At 43.2% G+C, this 23,555-nt stretch overlaps 1 protein-coding gene across 1 annotated transcript in view; it reads left to right on the forward strand.

The window, feature by feature from the left end:
* Positions 1–573: 573 nt before the first annotated feature.
* The window catches only part of MSRA (methionine sulfoxide reductase A), a gene marked incomplete at its 5' end in the record, with an annotated part of 234,894 nt that continues 211,912 nt past the window's right edge, over positions 574–23,555 (forward strand). The window contains 2 exons of the mRNA XM_079706760.1: positions 574–703; positions 3,274–3,342. Of these exons, the coding sequence (XP_079562886.1) occupies positions 574–703; positions 3,274–3,342 (199 nt within the window). The remainder of the gene's footprint in view (positions 704–3,273; positions 3,343–23,555) is intronic.

Here is a 23,555-nt window from a genome sequence, read left to right on the forward strand (position 1 = left end):
AAGAGAGACTTTTTAGTAGTTTGTTTTCCTTCGTTAATTTAGCTACTATTTATTGAACACCTATGCTGGGTCCCACAGTGTGCTGTAATTGTGGAAACAGTGAACCAATATGAGCCCTGCCTTCTCTGAGCTTGTCGTCTACTTGCTGGAATAATGACTAAGTGTAAGGTGCAGCTCTGACTGTAGTAGAGGGAATGAGGGACTGAGGTGGCCAGACCATGTGGGTTTTTGAAGCTGCATTAAAGAGTTCTGACTTTAGCCTAAGAGCAGTGGGAAGCCATGGAAAGTGGGGGAGAGGGTCGGGGACTTTGTGTTATATAATCAGAGTTGAAAGATAATTGTGGCGACACGGGGAAGAATGGATTAGAAAGGGGATGTGGAAGACCTAGAGGTGCTTGTAGGAGTGCAGGCAAGGAGGCCATAGGAGGTGGGACTAGGGTGGCTTGGATGGTGAAGGGAAGAAGGGGGAGGACTCTAAAGATACCTGGAGGCAACATTAGCCAGATTTGGTGATAGATTAGATATGGGTAGCGAGGGGGAGAGAATGGGCAAGGATGCCTAGAAGGTAGGAGGATGGTGGTCCTATTCCCAGAGCTAGGGGTGCTGGAAGAGGGTCAGGTTTGGAGTGGAAGGATATCCTGCTGCATTGGAGGTGCTTTTGAGCTGTCCCAGAGGAGATGTCAAGTAGGCCACACTCTTTATGGTAAGTGTGTTGTCTTTCGACTGGGCTATACATAAGTCCTGATGGACTGTCCTGGGAAACTAAGTCCTGCAGAAAAAATTTTAGAAATCTGTAATTTTGTTGACTTTAAAAATCCAAACAAACTGGGCTTCCCTGGTGGCGCAGTGGTTGGGAGTCCGCCTGCCGATGAAGGTGACACGGGCTTGTGCCCCGGTCCGGGAGGATCCCGTGTATCGCGGAGCGGCTGGGCCCGTGAGCCATGGCCGCGAGCCATGGCCGCTGAGCCTGTGCATCCGGAGCCTGTGCTCTGCAACGGGAGAGGCCACAACAGTGAGAGGCCCACGTACCGCAAAAAAAAAAAAAAAAAAAAAAAAAAAAAAAATCCAAACAAACATATTTTCATCTAGGAAATAAGAATCTGACAATGACAAAGACAATTGATAGAGATAAATATCTTGCATTATCTTCCTAGTTATTTTTGTTTTTGCATATTTCTCTGCCAGTCTATTCCCATAAGCATTCATAGTTTTGTTAGTTGTTATTATAGTCTACATTCAGCGTGTAAGAGGATTGTTTTCACTTACTGTTATCCCAAATATTTTTTCACATTTCAGTATATCTCTCAAATTCTATATTTAAAATGTTGCATGATAGTCCATGCTTATGATAAATCATGAATTATAATTTTCTAAGCTATTTCTCTGTTTCTGGATATTTAGTTGCTTTAAAGATTTCTTTATTACCAGTAATACCTTAATAAATATTTTTATGTCTACCACCTTTTTTTTTTTCTCGCACATTTTTCCTTAGATTAAATTTTTATGAGTGGGATTAGTGGGTTAGAGTTTGAGTGGGTTTACACCTCTTGATATGTGTAAAGGCCAGCGTTTTAAAACCTCTGACAGGGGCTTTGGGGTCCTAACTGTAGAACAAAGCTGTGGCCTCCACGTGGAGCCCCATCACGTTCCTTTGGATTCAGTAACCAATGGTCTGTCCTAACCGTATTTGAGCACTGTCCCAGGTCCCAGAGCCACCTGTGACCTTCCCTCTTGCATCTGCTGATGGTGCCAGTTAGTGCCTCGAGGCTGTGAGGCTTGTTCTCTGGTTCAGCCTGGCTCAGCCTGGCTTCTCACCTTCCGTGGAAGCCACTGAACTGACAGTGTCCTGAAGGGATCGTCTAGCTAGGCTGAGCCCCGTAAGCCTTCAGGTTCTAAAATACTTGCAGTAGTGCTGCGGAGGCTGCCTAGGGTTCCCGTGGATTTGGATGGGGTTCTCAAGACCTTCCGTGACCTGGCGCCTGCCTACCAATCCCTCCTGAAGTGCCATTGCTTCTCGACATGTCTCCTCTGCTGCACCCAGACTAGACTCTAGTCTGGCCCAGGGTGATGCCCTGGTTGCATCTACTCCTGGCTCTCACCCGAGTTGCTCCCTCACCCTCTGCCTTTCCACACCCTGCTCCTCCTTTTAGACTCGACACTAGTTGCAGTTCCTCCAGGCCCTGTCTCTGCCTTGCAGCTTGCTCTCCCTCTGCTGCAAACTCTTACAGTACCTTTAGTCCCCACTCCAGGACTTCGCACACAATTGTAAGCTTTCTGGTAAAGTTCGCTCTTGACATTTTCAACTCTGGAAGATAATTGTCCACTCCATGAGGGCAAGAGCCAGGTCAGTCTCCCCTTCTAAATGCCTCAGAACCTCGCTTCGGTGCTGAGCCCTGTGCCAGAGCGCAATACATCTAATGTGACCCATGAAATCAAAATATAAGTGCACCGTGATGCCGTGTCAAAGTGTCTTAGCCATTCTTTTCTTATGTATTTTTAACATAAATGCCCATATTCAGACATTCCTGAGGATCTTCTTAGACTACTCGTAGATGGACCATGCTCAGATCTTCTCTATCTGGTTGCAGTTTGGGGGTTATAAAAATAAGTTAATGTTGGAAAACCATAAGCTGGTCACTTTATTTCTAAGTCCTTGATATGCACTCGGGTGGGAAGGGTGATTGGTGGACATGATGACAAGCAGTAAGAAGTACTGGAATGAAAGTCTGTCTGGTCTTTAAAAGGCAAGCGTCTCTGGCCCCTGGAACAGTGCTTGACTTGTGAAATGATGTCTTCTGCTATTCTGGTTCTTGAAAAATTGGTCCCAGGCTTACCCTGCTGTCTTTACAGCTCACTTTGCTTCTGATCATCAGGAGTCCTCGGGAAGCCACCTCAATGCACCCTGGAATCCCGAGCTCTCCTTGTTCTCCAGGGCATGGCCTGGCACACAGGGGACCCTCTGGCCGGGAGTCAGGAGCTTTCAGGCTGGGCTGGCTCTGCTGCCCGCCGCTGCACGGCTCTGCCCGTGCTTGGGTCTGGGCGCGCTCACTTGTAAAATGACATGCCTGAATCAGGCCATCTCTAGGCTCTTTTGTAACTGAGATTAAAAACAAAATAGTTGAAACTGTCTTAAGAGGGTGAGCTTTGGTACCGTTGCTCGCTAAAAATGAGAACTAGGCTCTCTGACACATTTAATGACATGTGTTAGTATGTGTTAGAACTTTACACTTAACTTGCATTTCTTTCTTTCTTTCTCCTTTTTTTTTTTTCTAGCCAAACATCATGTCAATGGCAACAGAACAGTTGAACCTTTCCCAGAGGGAACACAGATGGCTCTATTTGGTAAGATAACAACTCTGAAAGAAAACCCAAATTGTGTGCAAAGACCAGTGCCAAGTTTCTGAGTTTTAGCAAGTGTCCTCAGGGCTTCAAAATCTGGGCTCTTCTAGATATTTACAAGTCGTTGCAGCCAAAAAACTATCAAGTTCTTAGTATATCTGGGATCAGAAAAGCTCATTCTATAGAATTTAGTATGCTTTCCTTTCTCACTTTGCAAATCAAATATCAAACTGTGTATTTACTATTTCTTATGTCCACACTGTGAATTAGCCTGATAATTTAGGAGTTGAGTTTTTCTTTCCCAGGAAGGATTTTTTTCCCATATATATATATATCTTTATTAAAGCTGGGATTCAAGGAGTTTTGAGATGTTATTCCACAAAAAGCAATAATCTAATTGAATGGTCTCTTTCTCTTCCATTATGAATGGAGCATATTCCTTTGTTTGTTTCTTCTGGTTCCTTCCCCTTAGCCTTTAGATAGATTCTATGATCTCTTTCATCCTAAAAACCTGAATTCCCCTTTCTTCATGCCCCCCTCCAGCTTCCGTCTTCCCCTGGTCCTGATGGAAGTCTCCTACAAGGGCTTTTGATGTAAAACTGCTTTAGGCATTGAAGTGTCTTTGAGCCAGAAATTAGCCTCCTGACAACACTGTCTCTAAATTAGCATATTCAGGATAAAATGTTTCCCTAATCCCAGAGTTAGTCATCACTGATGATTAACAGTTGGAGAGTTATGAAACAGGGACCCACTTCTGCCTAGGTGTTTGTAAATCTTGCTCTGTATGGGCTATCACCTTTTAAAATGTACTGGTCAGTGATTAGGAGTTATTATGTTCAGAAATTTAAATGGAGAATTTGGTTTTTGAAGAAAAAAGCATCAATGGTCACTATAAGATGTCGGCTAACTATTTGATTTGTTAACTTTCCTCTGAGAAATTATGTTCCGATGATGCCATTTTACTTAAGTTGTAGGCCTAGCACAGTGTCTGTTACCAGGGGACAACAAATGTCACATCAATGTTCAAAGGGTTCTTTTGATGATTTTTTTTTTGTCTTTCAGATTTGTGAACCCCTAGAAACTAGGTTAGAAACTAGGTTCCATGTCATACTGGGAAATGTAAAATGAGACTGACCTGTCATAGATTTCCCCCTGTTGTGGTATTGGAGGAAAGCCTCCTTCCCAAAGGACTGATGACATTGTTTGCCACAGAATTGGAAATATCAGTGAATACAGCTCCGTGGCGAGATTATTATTACTATTACTTTGTCAAAGGTTTGGTTTAGAGTGGCTTTCCTAAAAATCCTAACCCAAGGCATTCATTGTTTGACTCTGGGCAAGCAAATCCCCCCTCCAAGCCTCAGTTTTCTCACCTGTAGAATGGGAAGGCTGACGGGGTGCTCTGAGACCCTTCCCTTGGCTTCTGCATCTTCCGTACTTGGGGCTGAAGACTCATCTGGCCTCAGGCAGTCCTGGGAAGCCCACTGTGAATGGCCAAGGGGTGTGGTTTTAAAAGAAATGAATCCTGTGCATAATTTCTACCAGTGCAGAACTATACAGGTGATAAAATAGAATATCTCTTGACATCTAAGGATTTTTGCCTTATTAGCACTGCTGTTTGGCTCTTCCAGATACTTAAATGAAGGCCTCTGTTTTGGTTAAGTGCGTGCAAGCATTTTCTATTTGTGTTTTCAAAACTGTCCTCACTTGATATGGCTTGTCCACCTGGCCTGCAGTGGAGTGAGGGAGTGGATGGGTTTTGGGGTGGGCTTCTGTCATTTGGGTTGTTTATAGCTGTACTGAATAAGTCAAACTAAGTGCACCTCTTTGACATATCTTGGGCATTTAATCCTCTCAGCACCTTGTAAGGCTGGTAGGATTACATAATCCCCTTCTCAGAGCGCTCACATGATTTATCACAGGTCTCTCAGCCAGAGATGGTGGAGCTTGAATTTGAGCCCAGGTCTAACAGGCCGGAAGTCCACGCTCTTTTTACCATGTTCCCTGACTCTTGGCCTGGTTACAGGAGTCCTGGGAGAGTCTGGTAGAGTCAGAAATGCCTTTCAGCTGGATCCATGCACAAAAGCATGATTTCCAGCCAAGCCAATTTAGCAAATTGATTTGTGAATTTCTGTGCATTCCCAGAGTGCTCTGAAGGACTCTCGAGACACAGCTTTTGCCAGGAAATACTGCTTGGAGTGACGTCTCCTACTATTTATCGTTTTCCCCCATTTGATTTTAGTAGCAGGTATTAATGTGCAGGAGAATGTCTTACACTGACTTGACTGTGAGATCACCAAAGCAGCAGTGGCACTTTCTACTTGTCCAAACCCATTCTTCAGCCTGGGAAGTCAGTATTTTATGCCAAAAGAGTATCACCAGTTTCAATTTCATTATCTATTGGTTAATCATTTGAATGTACCTTACAGAATGCTGTCTAAATAGAAACTTTTAAATTTAATCCACTCTGAAAGTGGCCACTGAACGAACGGCCATTAGCATTTAGCTTAGGGTGGATGATGTAAGGAAGGGTAGAGTGAGAGTCAAGGGCAGGCTCCGTTCTGAAAAATGTATGAGTGTGTTATTATATCAAGTGACCAGACAATACATAGATGGCTCCTTACACGCTACTTCTGGCATGTAATCTTCACAGATTATTTTTAAAACAAAAAGACGTTCATTTTTTCAGGTTTTCTTTCATGGCCCAGTCAGTTTTATCCTTGTCTTGTTTTTCTGTGATCACAGTTCTTTAGCCTTTCTGTTGCCCTTTTCTCTCCTCTGCACTTTAGGACAATGATAATGAGGGTAATAGGCCTGCTGTCCCGGTGGGCTTCTACTCGTCTGTGTGTGATGCTCCCTTTCAAGTCAGCGGGAGCCCCTTTTTTACAGGCCGGAGAAGCGGAACCGAACATTTTGCAATTACTGAATGTCTTTGTTCCAGGTGGCTGAGTGCCCTATGTCCGCCATCCCTTTAATCCCACCGCAACCCTGTGAAGTGGGCATCACTGTACTCTTTTAGAGACGGAGAAACTGAGGCACCCAAAGATGAAAGAAATATGGTCAGGTAGAGGGAATGCTTTCTCTGGCACGAGGACATCCACGTGACACTTGCCAGCATGCTGTGCCTGACTTAGATAACTGTGCCGGCTTGTGATAACTTCAGGAAAGTGACATCCTGTTGGCGGAGGGTCCCTCCGTCCTGGCAGAGAGCAAGCCTCTGGCCTCTCTGTGGTGGTCGTTCTTAAGCACGGAGCAGCTATTCACTTTATTAAAGGTACTCCGTAGTCAGGAAGATTTATCATTTCCAAATAAAATAGACATTTATTAATTGAGGAGAGTGCAGAGAAGTCAGGGGTTGGGGGCTCCAGTCTTAATCGGTGAAGAGTTTTAGTACAGTTTGAAAAAATGAAATACAGTTTTTTAAAACTTTCGAGTTCAGCACTTGACCATAACACTTATCATCCAAACTAGGATACTTTTGAGAGTGAAATGGGTGCTGGTAAAAATTATGTTAAAATAATGAGGTATGTACCGGAGGACTTCAGGCACATGGGATATAATGTCGCCCTCTAATGAGAGTGTATATTATAAGACATGGTGTCAAGAATCATAAATACACATTGAGTAAAGTTGAAATTGAAAAATAATGAACTTAGAGCTATAAAATGAAATAAACAAATGAAAAAATTCCAATGCAGTAGACTTACATTATGTACCGTATAGCATCAACACCAGTAGTTACACTAACTTCCAGGATTTTACTCAGTAAATATTGTTATATTCTTTCTGAATCACTTGAAATGAACAGTTAATTCATATTTATAAAACCTGGCTGGTAGCATTTCAATAAGAGATGGGGAATTATCTGATTATACCCTTGCAATTCTAATATTGTACTAATACTGTCCAATGATATAGGGTAATGAACTCTCCATCAGTAGAGGTATTCAGATGAGAGATCGTTCCTACCCAGTTGGGAAGTGGAAGTAAATAGCCTTTAAGATCCTTTCTTCTCAGTTAATGAGAATTTTCTCTGTTTCAGAGTGTTAAACCTCTTTGGAAAAATTACTCCTAACTCTAAATTCTTTGATCGTATCATTTAGAAACCCATATCCCGTCTGTCTGGTGAGAGGTAAAATTCTGCAGTGAGAAACTGTAGTGGTCAGGAATTGATGGATACCAAGCAACCACAGCAGAAGTACCTCTGCGAATTCTTAGGGTCGCTGTAGGTTTTTAGGCTCCTACTAGCCTGATAGCGATGGCTCTGGGAACTCAAACCACTGCAAAACCTGTTCTCTATATCAGGTTCTCTTGGGCTCTTCAAACAAGAGGGAGCAAGAGACAATCCAAGACATCATGAAAGTGTGCTATGATCTTGTTACACTTCTGTTTTTAGCCAGGGGGCCAAGATTTGCTACTCTTTCCTGACTAGCTGTGTGGAAGGACTGATCCCAGAGCAGAGGCCAGTGGCTGTCAGAGGCCCATAGGCAGGCCTCACTCTGGGGGACTCACCTTCTGTACCCCCAGGGAGAGGAGATCAGTGTCTGTAAGGTGAACCAATGATAAGATATTTTCCCCCCCGACTTGAACTAGAGGTGAATTAGAAACAGCCACAGTTACTTTGTCTGCCAGCCAAGAAAACAGCATCGAAAGCAGCAGGCAATACGTCCGACTTCAATGGAAAATATATTGGTGTCTCATTGGCTAGGATCCAACATTATGTTGGTAAATAATCAAATCCCGGTGTGGCATATTTCTCCCTGAACCTTGACTGAAAACTATTGAAGACCATTCTGTGAGCTGTGGAGCTGCAGTCACTCATTCTAGGAAAAAGGCCAGAAAGAATGACTTTGAAATGTGTTTGTAATTAACTAAACAGTCTAAATTCACAAGATCGTTAGAACAGCAGGTTGCTAACTGGTGCAGAATTCTTAAGTGAGGAGGCATTTGGGGAAACGAAAATAGGCCTTCCTTCCATGGTGACCTGAAGCACCTTTAAAGGACAGTAACTGGTCATCTGGAGACACGTAGGACACATTGTATTTTATGTACCTTTTTTGCGTGTGTGATGATCACATTTCCTTTTTGAGTATGAAAAGGTCTGATGATAATATAGGCAAAGGGGAAGAGACTTTTCAGAGCCTGTGTTGAAAATTCCTTTTGGTTTGTGTGGCACTGCACAGGATGGCCCTGGTCCTGCTCGAGAAGGCACAGGCGTGGTGTTGGAGAGGGTGTCCTGGAGTTGGGAGGGTGACAGCGTGGCAGCAGGAGTGCGGGTGGGGATTTCTGTGCCAAGAGAAGGGAACTGCACCCTGAGTAGAAAGGAGTGGGTCAAATAGTGTCTGACAAAGTAACACTTGTCTGGAGAGCACGTATCCATCAACCTCAACTACTTGGAATGCTTGTAAGAACCAGAAAGTAAGCATGCCCTGCCCACCAAAAGTTGCAGAGAAGTCCCCAGAGAATTCAGAATTCACTGAGGTCTTTGGAGCCAGATCCTGGTGTGTGACTTTAGACAAGTTTCTTGGGCCTTGCTATAAAATGAAATAAGGGAAAATTAAAATATATATAAGAAATGGCAAAATAACATACATTAGAATTAGGTGAATATTAGACCAAAGAAAAATATGAGAAGTAAGCTATGCAAAGAGGACATGCTATAATACTATATAATTTATAAACCTTGGCCACAAATGTGGCTCTGTATTTCCTAGCGGCAACATGAAGATCAATTGGTTGTGTGATTGGTTTCAGTTTTTTAGAATTGTGGTAAAATATACATAACATAAAGTTTACCATTTTAACCGTTTTTAAGTGCACAGTTCAGTGCACTTAAAAAGTGCATTCACATTGTTATGCAACCATCACTGCCATCTGTCTCCTGAACTTTTTGTCTTTCCAAACTGAAATTCTATACCTATTAAATAATAACATCAATTTCCCCTCCCCACAGACCCTGCAGCCACCATCTGACTTTCCTTCTCTAGAGTTTGACTACTCTAGGACCTCATATAAGTGAATTCTACACTATTTGTCCTTTTGTGACTGGCTTATTTCACTTAGCATAATGGCCTCAAGGTTCATCCAAGCTGTGGCATGTGTCAGAATTTCCTTCCTTCTTAAGGCTGAGTAATATTCCATTGAGTGCACACACCATATTTAGTTTATCTGTTCGCCTGTCAACAGACACTTGAGTTGCTTCCACATTTTGGCTATTGTGAATAATACCGTTATGAACATGAGTGTACAGATATCTCTTTGAGATCCTGCTTTCAGTTCTTTTGGCAAATACATCCCGAAGTGGAATGGCTGGATCATATGGTAATTCCCTGTTTCTTTTTTTTGAAGAGCCCCTGCATACCATTTTCCACAAAGACTGAACCATTTTACATTCCCATCAGCAAAGCACAGGGTTCCAATTTCTCCACATTCTTGACAACACTTGTTATTTTTATTTGTTAATAGCCAGCCTCATGGGTGTAAAGTGGTGATTTTCAGTTTTACCTAATGATCCTGAAAATCTACATGATAGGGGGAACCATAAAATTTCTTGATTCTAGAACCAGAAAGAAATTTCTTTCAAGGTACTTATAAGGAGGACACTGTGATGTAAGACAGTCAGCAGTACTGCTGACAGCGCCCTTGGAGTGAGCATTGAGAGGAGATTCATGAGCCCTTGGTCACACTGCTCTTCTCTTTGGGCTCCTGACATCCACCAGGAACAATTCGGTCCATCTTCCCCCCACGGGTGCCACCGTGTGCTTCCCTGGCTTAACCCAGAAAGAAGTTACTTGTATTGTATCTAAAACAATCGATGGACTAGATAACTTTTAGGGAATTTTCTATCAATATTATTTCTTTCAGTGGAGTTTTAAAAAATATTTATTTTTTCATTCTTTATTGTGAAAAATTTCAACCATACATAAACGTAGACTAATATAGTGAAGCCTCACTAACTCAGCTTCAGCAGTTGTCACTCAGGGCTAATGTGTTTCATCTGTAGTCCCATTCACTCTCTCTTCTTCATCCCAGGTTATTTCAAAGTAAATCTCAGATATCAGATCATTTCATCCAGGAATATTTTGGCACATACCTCTTTTTAAGAGCAGTTTTTTTTTTTTTTTTTTTTTTTTTTTTTGCAGTACGCGGGCCTCTCACTGTTGTGACCTCTCCTGTTGCGGAGCACAGGCTCCGGATGCGCAGGCTCAGCGGCCATGGCTCACGGGCCTAGCCGCTCTGCGGCGTGTGGGATCTTCCCCGACTGGGGCACGAACTCGTGTCCCCTGCATTGGCAGGCGGACTCTCAACCACTGCACCACCAGGGAAGCCCTAAGAGCAGTTTTTAAGAAAACATACCACAACACCATTATCACACCTAAAAAAATAGTTCCTTAGTATTATCAAATATCCCATGAGTCCATATTTCCACTATCGTCTCATAAATGTTTTTTCAAACCACCTGTTTGAATCAAGGTCCAAATAGAGTCCATACACTGCAATTGGTTGATATAAATAGTCTCTTTTAATCTCTAGGCTCACCTCTCTCTCTCTCTTTTTTTTAAAAATAAATTTATTTATTTATTTATTTTTGGCTGTGTTGGGTCTTCGTTGCTTTCTCTAGTCTTGGCAAGTGGGGACTACTCTTTGTTGCGGTGCGTGGGTTTCTCATTGTGGTGGCTTCTCTTGTTGAGGAGCACGGGCTCTAGGCGCACGGGCTTCAGTAGTCATGGCATGCAGGCTCAGTAATGGTAGCTTGCGGGCTCTAGAGTGCAGGCTCAGTAGTTGTGGCACACGGGCTTAGTTGCTCTGCAGAGTGTGGGATCTTCCCAGACCAGGACTCAAACCCGTGTCCCCTGCATTGGCAGGCGGATTCTTAACCACTGCGCCACCAGGTAAGTCCCTCTCTCTCTTTATTTTTCCTTATAATTTATTTGTTTAAGAAACTAGATCATTTATTCTGTACTGTCTCCTTCAGTCTGGATTGAATGAACATGCTCATGCTTGAAAAGCCTCTGTATTTTCTACAAATTGGGAGTTAGAGGCCTGATCAGAATCCATAGGTGGGGTGTGTAAGCCGTCCAGGAGGCATTTAATAACTGGTTCTCTTTCTTTTGGTGAAGTTAGCAGCCCCTAATGATCATTGCCTTGACCTATTATTTTATTAGAAGCTGCAAGATGGTGACATTTAAATTCTTGCATTTCCCTTTATTTATGAACTGGAATATTTCTAAAAAGAAAAGTTCTCTTTATCAACTATTTGGTTACCTTGACCTCCAGTTGATTAGGAAAGCAGCTTTGTTTTTTCCTGGGTTTACCGTTTTGCTCCGTGTATCTGAGCATGGGTTAAATGTATATTCATGAGTCAGAAGCATATATAAGTATAGTTGCTTAAGTGATGGAAGCCTCTTTAATTTGACTGAATGACCATTTTCACTTGGGCATTTAATCAGATTATTGAAATTTGTAACCATTTGGTCAAACGTTTGAAAATAGAATCACAGTAGACAGATTGCCTCTACAGATTTGGGTGAAACAAAGAAATAGGCACATAGTCAGGTGACAGAAGGTTATGTCTCCAGCAAAGCTGGATCTAAGGGGCAGCCATCTTCTCTCCTGTTCTCGCCCCAGATCCTGTGACCAGGGGACACGCTCCTGTGTGCATCCCGGTCTTGAACCTCAGCAGCCCAGGGTGAAAAAGCAACTCCAGAGAGGGCCTGAGGGCTGGGGGCCGGCTTGCTTCTGGATGTGGCATGCTTTCAGAGTATCAAAATGATGAAAATGGCTAAGCAGCCAAGAAATGACAAAGCCTCAGGAATGCTGCCCACTGCAAAGACTAACAGCTGGGCTCTTTCACCTGGAGCTCTTTCTCATGCTTTTGGCTTAATATTGTGAATGCATTGGAGGGTAGCAGGAGACATGTTTGTCAGAGTGCATTTTCTCTGCTTTCCAGTTTTCACAGACAGAATAGGTGAAACTATCTGTGGTTCTCACTGCCAAACATTGTGGGATTCAAGAAGGGAAACTATTTACTGGCTCACTTATTTTTTTCTCTCATTTTATTTTCATTATTTATTACTTGATGCATTTTTGTTTGTTTGTTTTTGGTAAGTTGTCTCAAATTCTTCTTTTGGAATGATGCAGTGTATAAATAAAGTAAATAAAAGTAAAGTAATTCCTATGAATGAAATCTTAGTCCAATACAACGTATAGTTTTTTTAAGGAAATCACAATCAAGCAGTGCCAGTTCTGTTTTTGCCAGGGATAACTGGAAATGTTAGCACTGAAACCCTAGGAAATGAGATTCAGTTGAAGGGACATGTTTGATCCATGCTGAGAAACGATCGTTTAGCTTGGCATGCCTTTGGCCAAAATAGTGTGCACAATGATGAAAGACCCTGTGAACTTTTCCTAAATTCTTGTGTCTGGAGGGACAGCAAAACCCCCGGTATCCATATACACCAGGAGCTATTCCACAAAACACCTTCCATTGTCCCCTTGTGTCATCAGTGCCCCAAGACTTAGATAAAGATCGTAGTTGACCAAGACCAAGTTTCCTTGTTGAGCCCGGTGACACTGGGACCTGCAGTGGTGCTTGCCAGATGGATATCCTTCTGGTGTACGTCCCACCATGTATCCTTCCAAGTCTCAGCTGTGATCCCAAGACTCATGATAATATGGAAAGAATTAAATGATAGCTCATGGTAGACCTTATTGTGAACAAATGTGGCTTTCCACAGTCGTGCCTACTCAGGAATCAGTGCTGTTTTGTTTGTGGGAAAAAGACATTTTATTTTTTATTTTATTATTATTATTTGTGGTATATGGGCCTCTCACTGTTGTGGCCTCTCCCGTTGCGGAGCACAGGCTCCAGATGCGCAGGCTCAAGTGGCCATGGCTCAGGGGCCCAGCTGCTCTGCGGCATGTGGGATCTTCCCGGACCGGGGCACGAACCCACGCCCCCTGCATCGGCAGGCAGACTCTCAACCACTGCGCCACCAGGGAAGCCCCAGACATTTTATTTTTTTAGTCAAATCTCTGGTCTCCCCTAAAACCCCCTGTGCAGTCCATTGAGTCTCGAATGCCTTTCTATGTGATGACCCTTTTCCATTTTCTTAATTTCCATAAGATGGTCACTTGTCAGGTCAAGATGAAAATGTCTCCATGTGGAAGGCTGCGTTCATCTTGCTTCTAACCACGCATGTGTCCATTTAGTACTTGGGAGAATTTCTTGTCACCCTCTCTTCCACCAGGCTTCCTTTCGTTGGTGTATGACCTTTGTCTAGGTGGCAGTGACATTTGCATTGGGAAGAGCGGAAGAGTTTGTATTCACCTCATAGGGAACATTCAGGGAGGGTGGATTTGGGGCGGGCCATCTGGGGAAATTTCAGGAATATGATGACACTAGGAGCTTGGAGTGAGAACTACAAGTGGGCTGTCAGGAATGCATGGGAACTGCTTCCTAGCCTTCCTTTCTTTTGGCTGAATAACTCGTGATTGGCAAGCGTGTCCTTTGGCTAGGCCTTACCTTAATAGCTTTGCAGTAGAAATGTGCAGAGGTGACCTCAGGATGGAGAAGGGCCTGTAGGCACAGGATCAACATCCGGCCTTGCTTTCCCACATGGAAAAAATGAGCTGGATTCCCAAGCAAATAGTATGTGCTTTATTCCTGGTGCCAATACAGAGGGCTTCAGTGACCCACACAAACATCTGGAAACAGGTGCACCCGCTGAGTGGCAAATAGCTCTCCAATTGCTATTAATGCATTGGTAACTGGACTGAAATTTCATCCCTGTTCTTTTTCTTCCATGTAGGCCTTTTTTTTTTTTTTTTTTTTTTTTGTGGTACCCGGGCCTCTCACTGCTGTGGCCTCTCCCGTTGCAGAGCATAGGCTCTGGACGCGCAGGCCCAGCGGCCATGGCTCACGGGTCTAGCCGCTCCATGGCATGTGGGATCCTTCCAGACCAGGGCACAAACCCATGTCCCCTGCATCAGCAGGCGGACTCTCCACCACTGCGCCACCAGGGAAGCCCCATGTAGGACATTTTAAATTTACCTAGTAATGAAGTGGCTGCAAACACAATGCCACCACCAACAACCAACTTTTACATTTGGGTAGTAAATTTCATATTATAAAATGTTTTCATATATATAATCTAATTTTTTTCTTCATATTTAATTCTGAGAAGACTGAGGCTCAGAGAGATTAAGTGCCTGTCCCAGGGTCAGGCTACTTAGTTAATGGTAGAACTAGGTCTAGCACTCAACTAGTTTATTCACTTACTCGTCATATTATTTATTGTAGCAGGAGACAAACAGAAAAAATACCTCCCTTCAAGGAACTTACACTCCAGTAGGGTAGGACAGAAAATAAGATAAATAGGTAAAATATTTGTTGTGGGATGTCAGATTGTGATAAGTGCTGTTGATTAAAATAAAGCAGGGGAGGAGAAGAGGAAATGCTTGGTTGGGGGTGGGGTGAGGGTTTGCAATTTAAAATAAGACAGTCAGGGAGGCATCCATGAAATGGTAATTTTTAAGCAAAGACTTAAAAGAGGCAGCAGGAGGTTACTATACAAAGATCTGTGGGAAAAAACATTCTAGGCAGAAGGACTACAAGTGCAAAGGCCCTGAGGCAGGGGTGTGCGTGGCATGAGGCCTGTATGCTGGAGTGTAACAAGCAAGGAGGGAGCAGTAGTAGCTGAGGCCAGAGATGAAGAGGGAGTTAAATCATGAAGGGCCTTTGGTAACTGTGGGGACTTTGACTCTGACTTTGCATGCCAAGGGGAGCCTTTACAGGATTTGGGGCAGAGGAGTAACGTTATATGACCTATTTTTGAAAAGAATCACTTTTGCTGCTATGTTGAAGATAGAATGTTTAGGATGGTGAGAAAAAAAGCAGGGACGCCATTTAGGAGAGTATTGCCTCCTAGCCTAGTACTTCTGGCTTGAACACACACTGTCTTTAATTAATAATAGTAATAATAATAATGATAAAGCTTAACTTGCACTTGTGTATCTTTCTTAAATGCTATATCTTTATACTTTTAGAATATTTTCTATCCCCATATATTAAGCATTTAAATGGTCCTTTAACATGATACATTAGCTAAAAACATACAAATCCTTTGTAGAGAGTATTTAGATATTATTATTGCTCTACTTATAGATCAATATTACTTGCATTTTTAGATGGAATGGATTGAATTAAACCATTCAGAATCATGTTGAATGTGTGCATTGGATTCCATTCAAATGGGTTGTTCCACAGTACACTGAACAGTTTAGAAGCACTTCAAATTGTACTTCTGATATATGCAAAGTGTGCAAGGGAGCACAGGTCAACGGATTGTGGTGATGTGATTTAAAATGTGAAATCAATGCTTAAGATAAGACTGAAAACTTATCAACGAAATAAATCAGCATTTACATAGATCTTAACTCTTCCAGCTCCCATAACTCTTGGGATGGAATGTCAGATATTTGTTATCAGCTGAATTTGGCTTTAAATTGTAAGTCAGCAGATTTCTGAAATTGAATAAGTTTCTGAACCTCCAGCTGACGATAATTTTATCTCTAGACAAAACATTTTTAAAAAATTCAGTTGTCTGAAGGGACTGGAGAGCACCCAAATGCTGGGTCTCTGGGCAGCACCTGGAGGGAACACAGTTCTTGCAATAAGGGAAACAAACTTGGTAAGCACCACATTTAACCAGCCTTTTCCCTGAGGGCGCTTCCTAGTTCACAGTTGCTTATTTAAAAGAGAGAGAGAGGGCTTCCCTGCTGGCGCAGTGGTTGAGAGTCCACCTGCCGATGCAGGGGACACGGGTTCGTGCCCCGGTCCAGGAGGATCCCACATGCCGCGGAGCGGCTGGGCTCGTGAGCCATGGCCGCTGAGCCTGTGCGTCTGGAGCCTGTGCTCTGCAACGGGAGAGGCCATGACAGTGAGAGGCCCGCGTACCGCAACAACAACAAGAACAAAAAGAGCGCAAATAGAAAGTGGCTAGCTTACTAGGCTGAAGAAGCAGAGGTTGAGTCTAAGGGCTGCAAGAGTAGCTGTAAATCAATGGGAAACATTCTGTAAGGAAGGAGCAATAGAGGGGGGGAGCCCCACACTCTCTGTACCAAGTCCCCTCAAATCTGTGGCTGCCTCTGTGCATGTACAGGGTGAGATTCCAAGGAAACCTTGGAGAAAGCAACTGCTAAAAGGTTGAGATTTCAGCAGTTGCTTGGCTCTATGAGAAAGCTGGTGTTCAGGTCCTACTAAGTTAGAGAGAATTGTAAAAACTTTAGGCTTTTCCTTGGAACTCTAGGAAGGCCATGTCTTAGGAGTAAACCCAGGATAAAGGGTTACATCTTAGGGCTAAGGGGAAAAAGCAAAATAAACCCATTCTTGTAAAATCTAACACTAAGCTTCCACAGGATCAAGATGACCCAGATTTAATTGCTTGCCAGGAAAAAAGTCAACATTTTTTGGAGAAAAGTTACAAAACTTAGCACATATCATCCACAGTGTTTAATATGCAATAAAATTATCAGACATGAAGAAACAAAAAAAAAGATTAATAGTTAAAGAAAAAAAGTCAATAGACGCAGGCCCAGAGAAGAGTCAGATGATGAAATTAGCAGACAAGGACTTAAAACAGATATTATAAATACGTTAAACAATTTACAGGAAAAGATGGACAGAATGGGGTAGTAGAGTAATATCAGCAGAGAAATGTAAACTATAAAAAAAGAAATAGAATTTCTAGGACTGAAAACTATAGCATCTGAATTTTTTTTTTTAAAAAGCTGTTATTGGATGATCTTAACCGAAAGGACCTTACATTAGAAAAGGGATCAGTGAACTTGAAGACAAGTCAATAGAAATTATTCAAACAGAAGGACAGGGAGAAAAAATATTTTTTTAAAAAAATGAAGAGAGCCTTGGTGATTATGAGACAATGTCAGTTGGTCTGATATATGTGTAGTTGGATTATCAAAAGGAGCCCAGAGAGAGATACTGGGGCAGAAATATATATTTGAGGAAATAATAATTTTAAATTTGATGAAATGTCATTCAGAGGTAATCAAGATGAATACCAAATATGTAGGGTCAAAGGCAGGGCTCAAATCAGGACCAAGGAATAAAGAGTTTTGAGTGGGCATAAAGATTAAATAAACATAGATGACAGTACAACAGGGAAGGTCCATTTTGCCCAAAGACCACCCCTGTTTCCACTTCCCACTCCCAACTCCTTTTAGAAGGCATTGTTCCTTCTCCTCGGGTTCCATGGTGACAATTTGTTGAGACGGACTTAGACCTAAGTTCAAACCCTAGCTCTGCGTCTCACTAGCAAATCACTACAATCTGCATCCTGGGATCATCATTTATTAAACGAGAATAGCGATAACTTTCTCACAAGGCAGGTCTCAGTGGGATAGACCATGTACATTTTATGGGGTCGTGCTGGCCATATAGTCGGCAGTCAACAGATAGTCATTTCTATCTTCTGCTAAACCTATTCTCATTGTGGTTAGCTGGCATCACTACCCACCCGGTTAGCCGGGTTGAGGAAATTATAGTTTATCGTAAGAGCAACAAGAACCGTAGAGATGACAGGGCCATGGTTGGATTTTAGAGAGATCACTCAGGCTTCAGTGAGAAGAATGGATTAGAATGATGTGCGATAAGATTTGAAAAGACCAAATTGGAGGCTATTGCGCACACCCCCTCTTTATATCCTTTCTCAACAGCTGTATTATCTCCTTTTCTGTCACAAGAGACCCTGCTTTGCCCATTAAAACCATAGCCTCAGTCATTACCAGCAAAAATAAAAGCTGGTTCCCCTTCCCTCAAGGGCAGGGATGCTCTTCAAAGGGTGAGGGATGATGGTGGCCTGGACCAGAGTGAAAGCAATGAGCATGAAGCCCAGTGGACAGATCCAAGAGTCCCCCTGCTGACCTGTCATCGTCTTTCTATCATCTTTCTAGGGGATTGGATTACATCCCTGACAGAGATGCTTCTCAAAGTATAGATATGACCACATCATTCCTTTGCCGGGAAACCTTTGTTTTAGGAGGGTAATCTCCACTCCTTAGTTTAGCATTTAAGGCCTTGTAGAACCTATTTCCGATCTATTCAACCAGCCTTTTTTTTTTTTTTTTTAAAATACAACTTCTCACCCAGCCTGTGGGGGGCCTCATCCTAGTTTTCTTCCCGCACTTGCACACCTTCAGCTGAAACCCTGCTCATCTTGGAAGCCTCAGCGACTTTTCCTCGATCTTTCCCCACAACTCCTCTCTGTCCCCAGGTTCATCAGATAAGATTATCACCTTGCATTATGAGTAGGTATTGAATTGGTTATCTCGCACTGTCTGCCTGCTTTTCAATGATGGGGACTGTGTCTTATTGTCTTTGGGTTACCAGGGCCAAGTCTTAAATATAGGCCCTTAGTATAAATATTTGTTAGATGAATCAATGGCTACTACTCTGCACATCTGCAGTGGAGGTGGGAGAAACTTTTTTATATTCTGTTACTTAATTTACACAGAGTTGAGTAAGAGATGTAGAGAGAGACTTTCAGAGGAAGTCTCAGGGGACTTGTGGAAGCTTTTGAGGGATTTAGCAGTCAGTGGCCCAGTGCATTTTATAGAGGATGGTTTTTCTCCTCAGTGGTGTACATGTGTCACCAGCCCAGTTTTCTGGATACCTGCTGGATGAATGACATTCAGGGGGCTCCGGGAGGAGGTGGACAGGACGGAGGTGCTAGGCAAAAGGAACTAATGTTTATTGACTGTCTGTTGGACGCCAGGCAGTGCTGAAAGGAAGATATTTTCAAGGCAGAAAAAATGGTTGAGAGATAGGAAAGTGAAAGAGGAAGCATTATATCCATGCCAGAAAGAAAAAAATGTAAATGACAGTGGGGCATGCCAGAGGAAAGATGGAAGTTTCCAAATTCCTCAGATTCACTGGACCAGTAGCCTAGGGTATAGCCTATGATGCCATTAGAATTGCCTTGTTGTGTCTGGACCCTGTGGATCTTGCCATGAGATTTGGTGTAAGCTAGTGGCCGAGATTTACAGCTTCTGCCACAACAAAAGTCTTCTGGTAACACAGAAGCCTTGGTTTTCACTGACTGCCCTCCCAGGTGTACCATACCACTCCTTCTTGATGAAATGGAATGATCCAGGCTGACCTTAGCTTCCCTGTGTTTTTCTGCTTCTCCGGAAAGGTAAGAAGAAGGTCATATTGTACATTGTGGTTGCAGATTATTTGGGGGACCTTTCAGGAAGACTTCTTCATCTTGGATTTCTTTTCTGCCTCCACACGTCCTACATTTTCTCTTAGGAGTCAGCTGGAACTGAAGGCATTCTGCTGTGTTAATCAACACCCACTGGCAAATGTCATGGTCATTTGTTCACTGAAATTCCATCAATCTCTTACCCAGTGTAGAAGGGAAAACAAAATTGCAAGTACCTAGAGAAGGCAGAGCCCATGAACAGATATATGTAGGAGATAGAGAAATACTAAAGGATGCTTCCTAGGAAAACTGAATGCTATTTTTTTTTCTTAAGGCTTTCTTTTCTTTGCCCCAGGTGAGCTGTTGAACGTATTTGTCAGGCCCTGATAAAATGCACAGCTAAGCCGGCTTTGTCTTCAGCCTCATGTTCACGTCCTCAGGAGGAGTTCACTCCTCCTGCATTGAGGTGCTGCCATCTATCAGTCATCCATTATCCTCTAGTCCAGCTAGCAACCACTTGCTTTCCAGCAGCTACGAGAACCGTGCTGCTTCCAGTGAGCTGGTTTGGTGAAACCTGGGCTTTCACAGTGCTGGCAGGGCCATGGTCATCCTGTCCAGGGAACCCACAGCTTCATCAGCCCATACTTGGGGAGCGGTGTGGCTCCACTGTCCTTGAAGGGGTCCAGACACACTGGAGTCCAGACACACATAGTGAGTGGATTCAGAAATATGTGTAGTGAGCAAATGAAGAGGCTTGTAATCAGCTTACAAGAGCTGTCTTCAGATGATCAAAGGGTTGACAGGTTGCCATGAGGAAGAGGGGCTATGCATGTCCTGTGTGACCTCGAGGGAGAGGATCAGAGCGGAGGAGGGAAAACTCTAGGGTTTTGGCTCAATGTAGGAAAGAGCTTCCCAACCATCACTAGATCTGCAGAGGTGTGGACTGGACCGCTTCAAGGTTGAGGGCAGGTCAGCCATTTGCCATGATGCTTTAATACTAGCAGGGCATTTAAGCTAGATGAGAGGTCAGGTCCCTTATAATCTTGGAATTCTGGTTCTTGAATCCTCTTGGTGAATAAAGACCCACTACTCTTCAGAGGCTATTCCTAGGGTAGAGGGTGAAACACAACAACATGTATAAAGAACTTGGAGCTGCATTAGTCACAGTACAGAGGCCCAGTGGAGCATATGTGTCTATATGGGCATGTTTTAAATTTGGGAAGAGACTGTGAGCAGTACTTAATAAAATTAAGGCAACATTAGGAATTGATATGGACAGAAGGTAATTGTCACTAAACGCTGAAAATATCAATCGGATTCTGATTGCTGTATGGTTTCTTTTCTAGCAGAAGGTATTTAAAAATTTTGTAGTTTTCAAGTAAGTTGTGATAAGGAAAGCATCTTGTTGAATTATTTAATATGATGTAAGTTTGCTAAAAAGCCAAGCTAACATAGGAAGTGTATTGCGACTTCATTTACATTTCTACCTCCTGTATTCATCTTCTTTGGGAGAGTCATGGCGTTTTCGAGCTGAAAATTATCTTCAAATCGCCCTTCTCCTGCCCGCTTCTCTGCTGGACAGCTGACCAGCAGTGATTCACCCCAAGCCCCACACAGCCAGCGTCTGTGAATGTGTGTCTGTGACCAGAGACAGGCCGCCTCTTGTCTGTCTCAGGCCTTCTGAGTCGCCTTTCTAGAACTTAGCCGAGCACAGTCCCCATGTCTGCCCAGGTTCCACCTTCTGATAAAGGGCTCACACCTGTCCGATTGTGGCTGGAATTTGGGTTTCAGTTTCTTGCCCTGGTGGGAGCTCTCATCTGGACCAGATGTGACATCATCAGAGTCATAACATCTGGATGTCATCCCTGTGCCTTTAAAGAGGACAAGGAGCCACAGAAAGGAGTGCCTTGGGAATGTGTTGGGAGTCGTGTACTGTGCCTTTGCTATTGACTCTCCGCATACTTTATTTATAGATAGTAAAATCCCATTACAGAAAAGGTAATTCCAGCAGAGCGCTCCATAAAATCATGCTGTTTTCACGAGATCCACATGAGCTGCCTCTTATTTACCAGGTGCCACTGAATTCTCTGTAATGGATGAAGTGATGCAACAGAATCCCCCCCTTCAATCCTGCATCTGTAATCAGGAGGCTCTTAACTCAGGCTGCTCCACAGCGTCCCACGCAGACCAGCTTCTGAAATTGTTGCTAGGGGTGCAGCATGGCACAATGGAAAGAAGATTGGCTTTGAATCCCAGGCATGCCTGAGTCAGAATCCTAGGTCTGCTTTGGTTCCGTGTCTTTGGGCAAGGGACCTAACCTCTCTGAATCTCCATGTTCTGATCCTTCAAGTGGGGCTAATGCCATCTTCCTGGTAGGGTTATTGAGAGATTCCATGTGCACACAGATACTCGTACAATGTGTGGCTCCCAGCCACACTTGAAAAATGTAAACTCCTTTGTACCTTTCCCTTCCCTTTCTTCCTTTTTCTTCTTATAATGTAAAGGATACCAGGTTATGTACTGTTTGTGGGAAAAATTTTAGTTGCTCACCAATCACAGTCACAAAGTCACATTTAAAGTTGAGGAGAAGAAGGAAAGAGGAAAACAGATTTCAATTCTTCTTCTTATTCTCTACAGAGAGCCCTCAGACCATTCAATGACCAAGCTGGATGTTAGAAGTAACTTAGTTCTACTCATTTTTTCAGATGATTAAGACATCCCTGTGAGCGGTCAAGAGGCACATAACTCGCAGTACGTTCTTTGTGGGTCTGGAGTGACAAAGACTTGGCTGGTGACATTAGGCAGGAAGGAGGCAGTGAGAAGGCAGGAATGTGAAGGGCCGTTAAGCTCTGAAAACAGTGATGGGCTGAGAAGTAGCTGTTAGAGAAGGGATGTCTGAGTTGAGTGGTGGTAACCAGAGAGTTATATGCTCAGGAAATGGGGAGACTGGCTCAGAGAGATTCTGAGAGTTCTGGCAGAATCCAGAGAGGCTGTATATGAGACCACGAGGCTCGCTGTTTCATTTGAGGATGGAGGGGATGGCTCTTGGGTTCTCCCACAGGACAGTGTGACGTCTCAGAGACCAAGGGTGACAGGAGAAGCAGCTCTGACCTTGGGTGGACTGAGAGAGGGAGTGTTGAGTGTGTGCACGTGTATGTTGGGAGGGGGAAGGTGGGGCAAAAAGGGAAAGTGAGAGAAGAGAATGGAATGAACACTTATTGAGTGCCTACTGTATGCTTGATACTTTTTCTGTGTTATTCGTGAAATCCTTTCAGTGACTCTGTGATTAGTAGTATTTCTATTCCTAGTTTATAGATGAGGAAACTAAGACTTAAAGAGTATAGGGCTACAGCACAAGAATCTAGCCAATATTTTATAATAACTGTAAATGGATTATAAGCTTTAAAAATTGTGAGTCACTGTATTGTATGCCTATAACCTATATAATATTGTACATCAACTATACTTCAATTAAACAGAAAAAGAAAAAGAAAAGACAAAAGAGTATCAGGAGCTTCCCTGAGGCTGAATAGGTAGTAGGTGTTTGAGTGTATAGGCCTGGCTCAAACTGACAGCCTTCGGTGCTTCTGAACCTGTGTCTCCAACAGCCCAGGAATTTGGCAGAGCAAAGAGACAAGTGAAATGAGAACTTTTTTTTTCTTTGCTCAGCACTACATTTCCCCTCCATATAATCATTGGGTTTCCACTTCCGAAGCCTCAAGGAAGATCTGAACTCTTCATAAACTGGCACTGTGGTTTCTAGGAGTGCCTCCATTATAAAGTCCACCATAATTATAAAAGATGGTCTATTAAATTTTCAAAGAATTCCAGTTCAATTCATTAGACACCAGCCCCGCCCCCTGCCCCATGCAACCTAATACGGCAAGGTGCCATGATAGGCGATAGAAGGAAAACCGGGTCCAGAGAGGCAGGCCCTGTGTTCTTAGTTCATGGTGCAGGGAGCCAGCAGTCATCCCATCAGGCAGACCATGT

This window comes from Hyperoodon ampullatus (assembly GCF_949752795.1).
Source record: "Hyperoodon ampullatus genome assembly, chromosome: 6".
Classification (NCBI taxonomy): domain Eukaryota; kingdom Metazoa; phylum Chordata; class Mammalia; order Artiodactyla; family Ziphiidae; genus Hyperoodon; species Hyperoodon ampullatus.